The sequence below is a fragment of the Chaetodon trifascialis genome, chromosome 14 (genome assembly GCF_039877785.1).
Source record: "Chaetodon trifascialis isolate fChaTrf1 chromosome 14, fChaTrf1.hap1, whole genome shotgun sequence".
In the NCBI taxonomy this organism is placed as follows: Eukaryota; Metazoa; Chordata; class Actinopteri; order Chaetodontiformes; family Chaetodontidae; genus Chaetodon; species Chaetodon trifascialis.
This window is the reverse complement of record NC_092069.1, coordinates 1,667,250-1,681,894: the sequence shown is the minus strand read 5'-3', so window position 1 is coordinate 1,681,894 and position 14,645 is coordinate 1,667,250. Positions and strand designations below refer to the sequence as shown.

At 41.9% G+C, this 14,645-nt stretch overlaps 2 protein-coding genes across 4 annotated transcripts in view; one reads left to right on the top strand and one right to left on the bottom strand.

Annotated features, from left to right (window-relative positions):
• Positions 1-5,567: 5,567 nt before the first annotated feature.
• adi1 (acireductone dioxygenase 1) lies at positions 5,568-8,150 on the top strand. Its single transcript, XM_070979315.1, has 4 exons — positions 5,568-5,924; positions 6,274-6,393; positions 6,714-6,893; positions 7,591-8,150. Exons 1-4 carry the CDS (start codon positions 5,802-5,804, stop codon positions 7,705-7,707), a joined length of 540 nt encoding a protein of 179 aa, XP_070835416.1. The 5' UTR covers positions 5,568-5,801; the 3' UTR covers positions 7,708-8,150.
• trappc12 (trafficking protein particle complex subunit 12) overlaps positions 7,911-14,645 on the bottom strand; it is a 58,960-nt gene continuing 52,225 nt past the window's right edge. For all 3 annotated transcript variants that reach the window (XM_070979304.1, XM_070979305.1, XM_070979306.1), the window contains exons 9-12: positions 12,577-12,675; positions 12,206-12,309; positions 10,858-10,945; positions 7,911-10,415 (exon numbers count right to left, since the gene is read on the bottom strand). In XM_070979304.1, the coding sequence (XP_070835405.1) occupies positions 10,173-10,415; positions 10,858-10,945; positions 12,206-12,309; positions 12,577-12,675 (534 nt within the window). In that variant the 3' untranslated portion in view covers positions 7,911-10,172. The remainder of the gene's footprint in view (positions 10,416-10,857; positions 10,946-12,205; positions 12,310-12,576; positions 12,676-14,645) is intronic.

Here is a 14,645-nt window from a genome sequence, read left to right as displayed (position 1 = left end):
TCAAAAAGGAAAGTTTTAAGCCTACTCTTAAATGTAGAGACAGTGTCTGCCTCCCGGACAAAGACTGGAAGATGGTTCCACAGGAGAGGAGCTTGATAGCTAAATGCTCTGATATGAAGACATATGATATGATTTGGAAGGAAGGGTTATTGATAAAATTAAATGAAATAGAAATATCAGGTAAGGCATACAATTTGATTAAACGTTTTTTTATTTAATAGAATTATACAGGTACGAATAGGTACAGCACTGTCACAAAGATATGCTGTGGATAATGGTACGCTGGACGGATGGTCATTGTTTGCTCATGATGGAGCCTTGTAGAAAAGGGGGAAAAACATTAAGCATATAGTGAGAAAAATAACAGGATTTGCTGTTAGTATTCCAACATTAAATGTCTCTGACAAAAGAAGAACTACAGTTCACCTTTTGGTATTTATTGTGATAAGATAAGATAAGATAAGATAAGATAAGATAAGATAAGATAAGATAAGATAAGATAAGATAAGATAAGATATACCTTTATTAGTCCCACAGTGGATAAATTTCTGGTATTACACAAGCACAGTGGATAGTAAGAATATAGGGCATCAGTAAAAAAAAGACATTAAATATCAAACAAACAATATAAACAAGGAATATAAAAATATACAAATATGGACAACAGGTACTGATTGCATGAAAGTACTCCTGACTGGAGTATTAATATTGCACATAGGAGTAATAATACCCCTGATTGAAAGATTGACATATTGCACCTTAAGTTGAGATTCACCTGAGCAAGTAAAATAATTTCACAGTGTAAGTGAACACAGTCAGTGTGTATTATAGTGCAGTCATATTGAAAGTCTTGGTGAGTGTGTGGTCTACTGGGAGCACTGCTGGTTGTAGAGTCTGACTGCTGCAGGAAGGAAAGACCTGCAATAGCGTTCCTTCACACACTTTGGGTGAAGCAGTCTCTCGCTGAAGGAGCTCTCCAGTGCTGTTAAAGTGTCCTGCAGGGGGTGGGAGTCATTCTCAATCATGGATGACAGCTTAGTCATCCTCCTCCTCTCTCCTACCACTTCCACTGAGTCGAGGGGGCATCCCAGGACAGAGCTGGCCTTCTTGATCAGTTTGTCAAGTCTCATCCTGTCAGCTATCAAGATGCTGCTCCCCCTGCAGACCACTCCATAAAAGATGGCTGATGCCACCACAGTGTCATAAAAAGTCCTCAGGAGTGCCCCCTGCACTCCAAACGACCTCAGTCTCCTGAGAAGATAAAGTCTGCTCTGGCCTTTCTTGTAAAGTGCGGTTGTGTTGTGAGTCCAGTCCAGTCCAGTGGATCCAGCAATGAGCTCACCAAGGGGCGGAAATGAGCAAAGACCAGCCGCTCTAGAGTCTTCATTAGGTGGGATGTTAGTGCCACCAGCCTGTAGCTGCTGAGGTCCTTGGGGTGCGGAGTCTTGGGCACTGGTGCCACGCAGGATGTTTTCCATAGCTGTGGCACTCTCCCCAGCTTCAGGCTCAGATTGAACATGTGTTCAACAATCCCACACAGCTGATCTGCGCAGGACTTGAGGAGCCTGGACCTGAGGCCTCTGGGCCTGCAACCTTGATCCTCTGGAGCTGGTTTCTCACCTGGGTTGTTGTGAGTGATAGGTTGGAGTAGGGGGGCTGTGTGCTGGAGGGTGTGGGTGGGGGGTTGGGTTGATGAGGTGAGCAGTGGGGGGTGGCTGTGAGCTGGGTGTTGCAGAGGGGGAAAGGGGGGGCTGCAGCATGTAGGACTGGGCCGGGGGAGGGGCAGATGACCGATCAAATCTATTGAAAAATAAGTTCAGGTCATTTGCCCACTTTTGATCCCCCATAGCTTGGGAGTCAGGTTCCTTGTGGCCAGAGATGGTTTTTAGGCCTCTCCAGACTACACTGACATTTTTTTCCTGCAGCTGATCCTCCATCTTACTTCTGTAGGTGTTTTTCCCCTCTCTGATCTTCCTTCTCAGCTTCTTTTGCACAGCCTTCAGCTCATCCTTATTTCCTGACTTAATGGCCCCCTTCTTCTCCTTAAGGACAGCCTTTATGTCATGGTTAATCCACGGTTTGTTGTTGGAAAAACAATGTACAGTCCTGGTGGATACAGTGTTTTCCACACAAAGGTTAATATAGTCCGTTATGCAGTGTGTGAGACTCTCAATGTCCTCTCCATGAGAACCACAGAATTCCTCCCACACAGTTGTCTCAAAACAGTCCCTCAGAGCCTCATCAGCCTCGTTGGACCATCTCTTCACTGTGCGGGACACAGCTGGTTGCCTGTGCACAAGGGGTTTGTACACAGGCAGGAGATGAACCAGGTTCTGGTCAGATCTTCCCAGGGGAGGGAGGGGTGATGAAGTGAATGCCTCCTTGGTGTTGGCATAACACAAATCCAGTATCTTGTTGTCTCTGGTGCAACATGAAACATACTGGGTAAAGGCGGGCAGAGTGGAGGATGGAGAGGCATGATTAAAGTCCCCAGAGATAAGAAGGAGGGCCTGTGGGTGTTCTGTCTGCAGCCTGCTTGTGACAGAGTGGAGAACATCACAGGCTGCATCAGCGTTAGAGGGGGGAATATACGCAGCTATTGCGATAACATGCGAGAATTCCCGCGGCAGGTAATATGGCCTCATGCTAACAGCTGGCAATTAAATGTCCTTGCAGCAGAGTTGTTCTTTAATAGTGATGTGCCCAAAATTATACCATCTGTTATTCACAAAAACTGCCTCCCTTCCTCTTTCCACTCTCCCTCGTCCTGTCTGCCTGCAGCAGCTTAAAGCCGTCCAGCTCCACGTCCGTGTCTGGAGTCAGTGCAGTCAACCATGTTTCCAAAAAAATCATGATGCTGCACTCCCTCTGGTGTCGGGTCAGCGCTGCTAACTCGTCCATCTTATTGGGAAGAGGTCTCACATTCCCCATGATAATGGACGGGAGGACGGGTCTGTGTCTCCTCCTTCTGGCTCGGCGAGCAGCTCTGGCACAGCTCCAGCGGGAGCTGCTGTAACAGGCTGCCACTAGTGCAGCGCCGGAAGTTGAATTTGTTGTGATGTTGGCAACAGCACTGCAACAAATACAAGAACTCTGGATTAAGAATGCCATTGTTTGTACAGACTCATCTTCTGCTTTAATGTCATTGAACTCATATTCATCACAAAGTAGACATTGTTAATGAAATATGAAATGTTGTGCCGATTTAATAGTTTGAATATAAAGAAAGACATCCCTTTATTAGTCACATATGTGGCGGAGCGAGGCAGAGGAGGGGGTCAAAAGGACCTTTAAATGTTGTCAACAACGCCACCCTGGGAATTTCACCCAGGGAATTATTTTACCCAAATATAAGGCACACAGGTTCGTTCACTCAAGACGGCATGAGACGTGGTTCCCAATTTTAAAATGAACGTTTATTAAACAATCAATTTTAAAAGCAATAAAGGAACACACCATTCACAATAATAAATAATCTAATCAGGTCTGGGGCCTAGTGGATGGAAAGGGGACTAGTGTTGGGGAGGAATCCACAAACGAAAGAAAAAGGGAGTCAACTCAAATCACCGGACAAACGTGCCAGACACACTCCGTGAGAAAACCCGCTCCCAGGACACAGCAGACAGGGGGGACGCCACCACCAACCACCGACACCTCCACCACTGGCCTCCAGCAACTGAAAAGGGGGGGGGGGAATTAAGGATTTAGTGGGGTTGCACTGTAACAAAATATAATTAATGGCCAAATCACAAGTTCAAAATTAACAAAATATTCCAACTAATAAATGCCAAAACGAAATGCAAAAATATGCAACATAAGCCTATGCAGATAACCCAGGAAAATGAATCCCGCACTGTCGCGCTCTCATTCAGTCAGTTAAGAAGAACCAAACCCTGGTTAAAAGTTAGTGCTCTGGCCAGCCGCATCCAGGCAAGCAGCCGGCAACAAGTGTCTGTGCACACGCCGTTGCGACAGATGCGTGAGGCCGTGCCGAGAGAATCTGCAGCGGCTTCTGTAATGTGACTGGGGCAGCGGTGGAAGCGCTGTGGAGACAAGCGGCCGCGGAGACAAACGGCAGCAGAGACAAAGAGCCGTGGACACAGAGCAGCAGTAGAGACAAAACACCCGTAGACAAAGCAGCAGTGGAGAAAAGGCGCCGGAGACAAACAGCAGCGGAGACAAAGCAGCAGTAGAGACAAAGCAGCAGTAGCCCCAGCTATCAGGTTCCTGTAGCCCTGCATCAAGAACACACTATTAGTTTTTGCGGGTTGTGCTAAAAATAATACGGTGCACGCTACAGTAGGTGTATGTACCTTAATAGCAGCTACAGTCACACACTTGCATGAGAGGAGGGAGGGAGAGAGAGCTCCACACAGCCGCCGGCGTTAACCTGCGACCACACTAGCGTTAGCAACCGGATAGCACCGGATAGAGAGAGAGAGAGAGAGAGAGAGAGAGCTGGTGGGAGTGCTGCCGCTTTTATACCGGCCCACCTCGTTAATGGCCAGCAGTAGCGCTCATGAGCAGCAGCCAGTCACCCAGAGGGTAAGCACCTCTATGCTGCTACACATACATACACAGAGTTTACAGAGGGGGGAAACTGCACATGCCATGCATATTGTGAAATTCGTTTCTCCGCATTTAACCCATCCCGTCACATCCTTCATCCGTGGCAGACCAGGAGCGGTGTGCTAGCCGACGCAGCGGTGCCCTTGTTGTCTTGTGTTGTTGTTGTCTTGTTTGTCACCATTGGTCAGGTGGTGATCTTCTTGCATGTTTTTAATGTTTTTTTTAAAGGAGGATACCCCAGGTGAACACGGGGAGAACATGCAAACTCCACACAGAAAGGCCCCTTTTTCCTCAAGCAACAGGCACCGAAGGCATGATGGAGGACACGCCACCAGCGCCCACAGCAGGATTCGAACCGGGACATTCTAGCTGTGAGACGACAGTGTTACCACTTGTTCCACCATTCCACCATATAAGCAGCCAGCAAAACAGGCCATTAATCAGGAGTTGGGACACAGGAAGCAAAGGGCGACACCTTTAATCATTACAGCGAGATGTGGGTACAGTGAGGACAAACAAAAGAGGTACAAAAGAGGAGAATATTCTAACCAGGCTGAGAGTAGGACACACAGGGTTGTACAAAACTCTTCATCTAATAAATAAACACCCCACAGGACAGTGTGAGCAGTGTCAAGTGCAGGAATCAGTGGAGCATGTCATTTTTCATTGTTAGAAATATTCAAGACAACAAGAAACTTTGGAGAGGGAAATCAGGAAACTGGGAGTTGAACAGATCACCTTAAAGGACATTTTTTTACCACTGGAGTAGATAATTTATTCAATTATCTTACTGAAACAGGGCTGATTCAAAGAATTTAGTGTGTGTGTGTGTGTGTGTGTGTGCGTGTGTGTGTGTGTGTGGTATTTCAGGGCCTTTGTCTACCTCAGTCAGAACAACTATGCTGAAGCACACACATACTTCATTGAAGTCTTGAAAACTGACCCGGAAAAGGTTGTTTTTGTAATTATGTTGTAACCCTGTTTCTTCGTCTGTTCTCGTTTGTTTGCTTTATGACACAGGGTAGTTATTCAGGTCCACACTCCAACATAGTAGGTGGCGGTAATGCACCATAACGCTGGTTGCCACCCGCCATAAACAGAACAACGAACGAAGAAGAAGAAGAAGAAGAAGAAGAAGAAGAAGAAGAAGAAGAAGAAGAAGAAGAAGAAGAAGAAGAAGAAGAAGAAGAAGAAGAAACTTTTCGTTAAAACGTCTCTCACTTAACTGCAATATGGGTGTAGAAGCCTGGTACATGAATAACTCTAATGAAGACCAGAGAAAGCCGCACAGGCTGAACCCAAATCAGCCCGTTTCCCTTGACGAATTAAAAATGCTTGGTGTGTTCTACTGGAAGGTAACGTTAACGTTGCAGTTGTTAGCTGCTTTCCACATGACAGCTATCCCTACTAGACGTCAGATATTAGATCGGATAATAACCAGCGGCCAGGATTCGGGTGCGGGGAAATGAACACACAAATGAGCATTTAATTTTCTGGCAGTGAATTTCACACTGCTGGCTAGCCCCAGTTTGTCTACAAACTTGCAGTATGTATAATCATTACAGGAAACGGGCTAACTGCTAGTATGGCATTTGCTGTTCCAGTGTGCGACAAATTATGAAATGACCACAGTGATTTTTAGAAGGAATTACATTCCATAGATGACTTTATTGACGGATCAGTCCTGTTGTGCTGTTGTTGCAGCTCAATGCTGACATCTATGAAACAGACCCAGAGCTGGAGCAGATTCGTAAAGACCAAGGCTACTCCTATATGGACATTATCACTATCCGCAAAGATGCATTGTCCAACTATGAGGAAAAGGTAACCTAAGCGCTTCACATTGCAAAAGGTGTACATTTTAAGTCAGGCATTAAAAATTACCTTTTTTATTGTGAGAAACTTGCTTTGTTCGAAGATTCATCAATCAGTTGAAACTGAAGAAGAGTTAAGTAAAATTTAGTCACTGAATCAGATGAGTTGTGGACAATTGCTGCTCTACAGTGGTTTCTGACCTTTATATTACCACCACTCTTAGTCAGTGGTGAAGAGAACACCATTAGGACCACTATTAGTGTGTAAAGTTAAGAATTTAATGAAAAAGTCACCGTTATTCAGGCCCATGGTCTTTTTGTGTCTGTCAGCTCAAAATGTTCTTTGAGGAGCACCTGCACTTGGATGATGAAATCCGCTACATCCTGGATGGCCAGGCCTACTTTGATATAAGGGACAAGGAGGACCGATGGATCCGCATTGCCATGAGCAAAGGGGACCTGATTACTCTGCCGGCTGGCATCTACCACCGCTTCACCCTGGATGAGACAGTACGTAGCATACAGGACCGTAACTGTCATTGATGTAGACTTAGTGAACTGAAACATGAAAGTAGTGAAGAAGTGCACGTTCAACACTGACAGTGTTAGCAAAGCTCATCACTACACTGTATTAGATGAGATGAAATTGAAACATTGCGTGAGGAGAAATTGAATTGTTGCTTCAGAAAACAATAACATTTAAATTAGACTAGAGCAAATATTGAGAGCACAACCTCACTACTGATTCCATATATCAGAATACAAAGAAAAATGTGCAGATGTGCAGATGTGTCCAATAGTATTTCTAATACTAAATGTAATTCTCATTAAATATTAAGAGTGCACAAAATGCATACCTTGTGCATTAAAGTTATAACATTACTGTTATTTACCATTAAGCTATTACTGTTGTAAGTGTTGCAGCTGTGCGATATGTTACAACTGTTAGCATTGCCATTACTGTTGCATGTGAAGTTTGTTTGTTTTTGCACAAATAATAAGTTTACATTGATGTTTTGACCTAAACTCTACTGTAGTTAACAGTAGCTAATTCATCAGCTTGCAGCTAGCTAAATGAATTGGTTTGTGTGAGGAATGTTAACAAGCTGTTTTTATTGCTGTTTAAATAGGGGGAGGAACAGTTGAGAGTTGAGATTCTTTCATTTATCCAGCTACATTCAGACTGACCTGAACACTGTTTCTGTAGAACTACACTAAAGCCATGAGGCTGTTTGTGGGGGAGCCAGTGTGGAAAGCTTACAACCGGCCTGCTGATGACTTTGACATCCGCCAGAAGTACGTGGCTTCTCTGCAGGGATTCTGAGAGGAGAGCTGCACCAGCACACAACAATAACTACACAGTGGACTCCATATGACCACTGTTCATGCAAGACTGAGGACTTCTAATATGATTTGGTTAAACATATAAATGAATGAAATGATGTAGCCTTTATGTAGAGAATCTCAGAGGTGGAATCTCATTAATTACATTTACTCATTTACATTTACAAGTCTACTCTACTCTGCAACATTTCATGGGGGCTATTGTACTTTTGACAACACTACATTTGGCAACTATTGTTACAGTTACATTTAGATTCTACAAACAAAACATGATCATTAACTAATAAGAAGTATTTTTCTAATTTTATGTTCAGATTCTCTGAATCACGAGTGAGAGATGACTTCTCTGAGCTAATGGGGTGGAGCATCTCTAACAGTTAGTATACATTTTTTGTATGTAAAATAAAGCTGCTGCTATCGTCATTCCTGAACCAGACAAGTTGATTTAAAAGAATAGCTTTATTAAGGATAAAACTATTTTTGAACATACATAACTACGATAACACAATTTGTAAACATTGATAAAGATCCACTTTAACAAATCATTAAAAGATTCATTTAAAATTAAAATTAATCAGCTCCTTTGATATGAACAAGTGAGGATTCCAAATATTTGCATTTTTGATTCGTGGACAGGCTACGATGGAGTCAGACAGGCTTATTTATTTTCACAGCATGAGTTAAAAAACCTTGGCAGCTGAAATCCGAGCAGTCTTTGACTATTAATCCATAATTATAGGGGTCTGCTGAGAAGAAGCTTTTGTTTATTTACATCAGATGTTGTTTATTTGTCTTTAAGCACACAATAATGCCCCTGCCAAGTTTCAGACTATGAGCCTGCAACTCCCTTGAAACCACTCCCGGTATGTAGAGTAATTTAGGCTACGTATATGTTGTGTTGTCTCTCTTCCAATCTCACAATGCTTAATTTGATAATTCCTCTGCAACTAGAACTTCTTTCATAAAAAGTAAGCATTTTAGAGGAATAGTTTGACATTTTGAGAAATCTTGAAGAGATTCTCTCATGACGTCATGCTAATTATGATGCTTGAGCCACCAACTGCTTAGATCATTTTAGCTAACCTCAAGACTTAGCAGGGGGAAACCCCTAGCTTGTGCAAATGACTACTTGACAGGGGGGTTTAATGCACTTGACTGTTTCCTAGTGGTGGGACACTTTTGGGACCAAGACCTGAAGGGTGAGGGTCACATGTCAGATGAAGGTAGGTTAATATTTGATAGCCTAACCAGCTTGTCTACTAAAACTGGTAAAACTCCTTACAGCATAAGCAAAAAAGCTTTTTAAATAATCTGCTATACTGTTTTTATTTGATTTTTGACAAAGCAGTTTCTTCTCACTGTGATTTAAAAATGTGATGATAGCAAAATTTCCAAGTGAAAAAACACTTTAAGAGAAGCAAACTAAAGACTGGTAACAAGCCAAACTCGTTTCAAAACATATATCCTTCACGTATTTTCATGCAACCATAGCTTCCAGTTTAACAAATTTTGAAATTGATTCTGTATTACAGTTGTATTATCACAAAATTTCCCCTAATTCTTTCATATGTATTATGTCTCATCCATCAGTTCTGTTCACCTCTGGCCAAAGAAGTATCTCATAATGAAGAGGAAACAGCTTGATGTAGCTGAGAGAGACAAGGACAAAACTTTTTCAGACAGCTTTTTATCCCTCCTGAAATGTATCCATTGTAAAACAAACAAACGAACAAACGAACAAACAAACAAACAAACAAACAAACAAACAAAACCCTCATATAGTCAAATAACAGATTTGCTTGCTATTGGTAATGCTAGTGATGTACCCCCGTTGGTCATTTGACCCACACCATGAGGTCACAGTGGTCCATTGAGTGTAGGTGAATTTTTTATTTTTTTTTAACCTTTAGACAGAGCCAGGCTAGCTGTTTCTAGTCTAAGATACCGCCTATTAGTATATATGTATTTACTATACAGACATGAGAATGATACAACATCAGTCTTCTAATCTAACTCAAAAGAAAGCAAATAAGTGACTTTCCAAAAATGTTAAACTATTCCTTTAATGTGTGAAATAAAATCAACATCAACTTTTCTTTCCAGAATGTCAATCCAACAGCATGAGTGTAAGCTGGCCACCATTTTTGTTCCTGTAAGTAAATGTGTGACTCTTTACTTGGTCACTCTTCAGAGGGATGCAAAGAGAAATGTGTACCTGACCTTGGCTTCCCACATCTATTTTATAACAATAAAACCAGTTCTTGTATCAACATGCTTTTGGGAAACCAAACCAAACACTGAAGATCTGCTTTTCTGTCACCACACTCTCATAGGAGCTAGAGCTTTCTAATCCTCCACAGATTCCTCTCTTGGAGTTTCACTTCCTGTCACACTGGAGAAAGGATGCAATAGTGTGTGTCCTCTCCCAGTTCATTATCTTGCCTCTTAGACCAATTTGAGGCACTGTATGTTGAAGCTGTCCCCCTCCCGGCAAGCCACAGCCTCCAGCAGAGCCTGCTTCTTCTGAGTGCTGCGAGACGATTCCAGCTCATACATAGTGGTCAGGTTGAAGAGGACACTCTCATGGAGGTAAAGTGCAGGGTCCTGCTGCACCAGGCCCTCCAGCTGGCCCAGGGACTCCTTCAGACGGCCTAGATATAGCAGGCACACTGCTGCGTTGTTGTTGGCCTGGGAATGTATGGCAAGAGGGAATAAGTGAGGAGAGTTTGAACACGAAATGTATCATTTTATTTGGTATGAGGCTACTGCTGTTGATTTCAATTTTATCATCTCACTCCATGAGAAAGCAAATAAGTGCATTTACAAAAATGTTGAACTATTCCTTTAAGGAGCAGCAATGATACTGAAACATGTTTGGAAAAATATATAATCTTAGAATGGATCTAGTTGTGCATCATCAAATAAACACTGATGAGATGACATAATGCATGGCATAATCCTTACTTTAGATTGTCTTTAGATTACTTTGACTTAATGTGGTCAAATGTAATACTGTAGTTAATATAATGCTTGCATCTAATATCATTTAATCAAAAAATTTGAATCATCTGGAGTCTGATCATCCTAGCTCCTGTCCTGTATTCTAAAGCTTGCATGTGTTAACACTTACAACAGGGTTTTTCGGGTCAGTTTTCAAGACTTCAGTGAAGGATGCGTGTGCTTCAGCATAGTTGTTCTGACTGAGGCAGACAAAGGCCCTGAAATACCACTCAAAACACACACACAAACACACACACACACACACACACACACACACACACACACACACACACACACACACACACACACACACACACACACACACACACATTACATCTACAATCTGTACTGATAATAGTACTAACATAACAGGAAAATTCTAGCTGTTTTCAATTATGCTCGTCCTGTGCTGTATTCAGGTCATACTGAATGCTGTGAAAAACATACAATACATGGCCCAAAGTATGAGGACAAGAGAACAAGCAACCATATCAACATGTCATTTCAAAACCATGGGCATTTAACTGCCACTTCACTCTCCTGGTTCCGGGTTTTCCACCAGATTTTGGAACTTGGCTGCAGCGATTTCCTCCCAGTGAGGCTGTGGTGCTTGCTTTGTGCATGGGGGCAAAATCATGTTGTAACAAGAGTGGGAGAAACACAAACCATTAACACAAAGTTAGAAGAACACTATTGTCTAAAATAGTACCGTATGCTGTAGTAGTAAGCATTACCATAACTGGAAAATCTACATCAAAATAAGAGGTATGTTATTTCTATAATATTCTGCAGGTCAAGTTGTATTTGTTAACCTCTTTAAGATGAACAGCAGAGAGACTAAACAGTCAGAACACTTGTATATGGATGTTGTATGTTGTTGGTTACTGTTGCTTGTTTATATATATTCATATAGACTCCTTTTTTCACTCCCTTATATATATATACACACACACACACACACACACACACACACACATATATATATATAATAGTTGTATGCTTAAATTTACCCATCTTTGTTACAGCTGTATGCCTATTTCTGTCTTCCTGTAAATTGTTTTATACTTGGCCAATACAGTGGATGCTGATTAAAATCCTAGGATGCTATGAAAGCAGCCATGAGCCACGGCTCAGATTTTTTTTGTTCACATTTGTCCTGTAGTATCCTTCTACATTAAAGAAGACAACATAAAGAGTCTAACTAAAAACAACAGAATGCTACAAAAACAATATGATTCTTTGTAATGTGAGTAGTGTGATTGAGACAGGTTATCACCTGAGCTTTGCCTTATGCTATACATCTCCTTAGGCAGAGCTACAAAGGTGTGACCTCCTGTGCTGAATCACATGGCAGGAGGAAGCGCAAATCTGCAAAAAGCCCTGAAGCAAGCTCTACTACCATGGAGCAAAAATGATCCTGGGAAGCATAAGGTACACACACACTGTATGGAGGTGCTAAGTGCACAACACACACGTACCTGTTCATCAGCATGCATGTGGTCTGACTGGGCTGGCTCCCTTTCATCTGGAAGGCTTTCTCCACATCCTGGAAGTACCTCTCTGCTGTTTTAATGTCTCCAATCTGGCCAAGAATAAAGCAAAACAGTGGCACATTTACCACTGTTCTGTGTGTGTATATATATTGTACATCTACATTTGCTACACATTATTTTGCAGCAATTTGCTGAAGTATCTTCATATATCAGGTATTTTGTTTGATTGATGGATTAGCCAAAAACAGAAACCGTCTGGTTACTAGAGGAAGGTTGTGTCTGTGTCTGGGGAATCAGTATCTCATAGTGTGTGTGTGTGTGTGTGTGTGTGTGCGTGTGTGTGTTAATGTGTAGACCTGCAAGAAGATGCGTCCTATGCCACTGAGTATCTGTACTCTCTGCTGGGGTTCATACTTGATGATCGAGTGATACGTTTCTATAGCCAGAACATAGTCCTGAAAGAGAAAGAGATAGATAGATAGATAGATAGATAGATAGATAGATAGATAGATAGATAGATAGATAGATAGATAGATAGATAGATAGATCGAGAGAGAGAGAGAGAGAGAGAGAGAGAGAGAGAGAGAGAGAGAGATATGGGGGGCATAAAGAGAGGGAGAGATTAATGAGAAAAAGGGTCAAGGAAAATACTTACAGTAAGTGAACAATGGGGGCAATGGAGGCAAAGACAGTAGTTAGAAGTGGTAAACAATAGAAGTGGCTCACACAGGTAGAGGGTGAATAAGGTAAAGAAAAGTAGAGTTGAGGCAAGGACAGAGAGAGAAAGCATGACAACATTGCATTAATCAAATACATGGAGTATTAGTGGGACGATGTGACCCTCCTCTCAACTCCACACTGCACTGCTACACATCGCTCAAATGGTGACTATACAGCTGAGTGGAGCGACTGAGAGAGGTGGGTGTGTATGTCAGTAGAGAACGTGTACTGGGCTGGGACAAGGTACAGAAAGTGTGCACTGTACATGTGTATTACAGTCCAGTTTTCTTCCCTTCTTATCATTGCTGTGACTCAGTTTTCAGAGTTTCCTGGGTGTCCAAAACTCTTAATCCTAAAATCTCTCTACAGCATGCAAAACAAAATAATGAATTGATCTTCCCACTGTGTATTACAGCCTGGTATATCTTTTTCTCTGTGCTATAGAGCTCCACTGTTATTAAAAACTATTAAGAACACATCAGTGAGCCACACAGTTAAACTATGGGGCTAGAATAAGTGTTACTATGGGTGTGCTGGGTGACATGTTCCGTCATTACCGTGAACACACACACTGTGGTTTATTTTGATTCAGTTCCACATACACTGTCTTGCTGTCCCAAATACTCAATGGAGCATCAAATGTGTATTAATACGCTGCTGAAAATAGTCCCCAACAACACACGATTGATTTTCCTAATTGAGCAGCATTTTCTAAAAATTACAGTGTGAGCTACTTGTACTGAAGTGTTTAATTTCAGTACTTGCGGCTGAGAACCACAGACAGGGTAGGAAAGTAAGACAGTATTCGGGGAGGGACTATTATTAATTTGGGTCTTTGAAGTTGGCAACACCAGACGTATGCATGCAAAATAGTATTTTTCAAACATTTTCCTATACACCCAGTAGTCCTCCCTTTTAAATTATTAGTTTCCATAATAATAAATAAGCAGACTCTTGAAACTTTATTGAGTTGTGTTCCATCACATGTTGTTTTTTCAAAGTTTTTTTTTTTTCTAGTTTTTGTTAACACTATTCAAATGCATCATGATATGGAAAGTGTGCACAGCATTTCCTCACTTACATACTTAATATTCACTCTGATGGACTACACAACTCAAGCAAGTTTCAAGAATCAGCCTTTTAATTTTCAAACCATGCAGTCATGGATAGATACTAGTGTTTTCCTCAAAGATATTTAAAAAAATTCAAGACACTTAAGCACAGTTAACAGTAACATAAAGTGTTCAGGATATTTACAGTTTGTAATAAATGTGCTACATCATATAAAAATCACTGGTATAGTGCTTTAAAGGTGAGAGTTTGGCATATTGACATTGAAACTGAGCCAAGGAAAATGAAAAATACTGTAATTTCAATTCTCACCAGTCGATGGCACTGTGGTTCTCTCTGGAGCCTGATCCAAATCTACACCTCTCTTTCTTTATCACTGAGCAAGAATCCAATTAGTGGTCAGTCTGGGGGGATTTCACTGTGAATCCTCCACCAGCCTGGCATCAGAGATCTCTCTCTCTCTCTCTCTCTCTCTCTCTCTCTCTCTCTCTCTCTCTCTCTCTCTCTCTCTCTCTCTCTGTCTCTCTCTCTCTCACACACACACACACACACACACACACACACACACATACACACACACATACAGAGATAAATTCACTCCAGCACGCCATGAAAAACAAACTAGAGCTGACAA

Bases quoted from the DNA above. Each gene is read 5' to 3' on its own strand.
- adi1 (XM_070979315.1), top strand. From the start codon at position 5,802: ATGGGTGTAGAAGCCTGGTACATGAATAACTCTAATGAAGACCAGAGA. The intron at 6,394-6,713 runs GTAACCTAAGCG...TGTGTCTGTCAG, and splicing joins TGTCCAACTATGAGGAAAAG to CTCAAAATGTTCTTTGAGGA. The intron at 6,894-7,590 runs GTACGTAGCATA...CTGTTTCTGTAG, and splicing joins GCTTCACCCTGGATGAGACA to AACTACACTAAAGCCATGAG.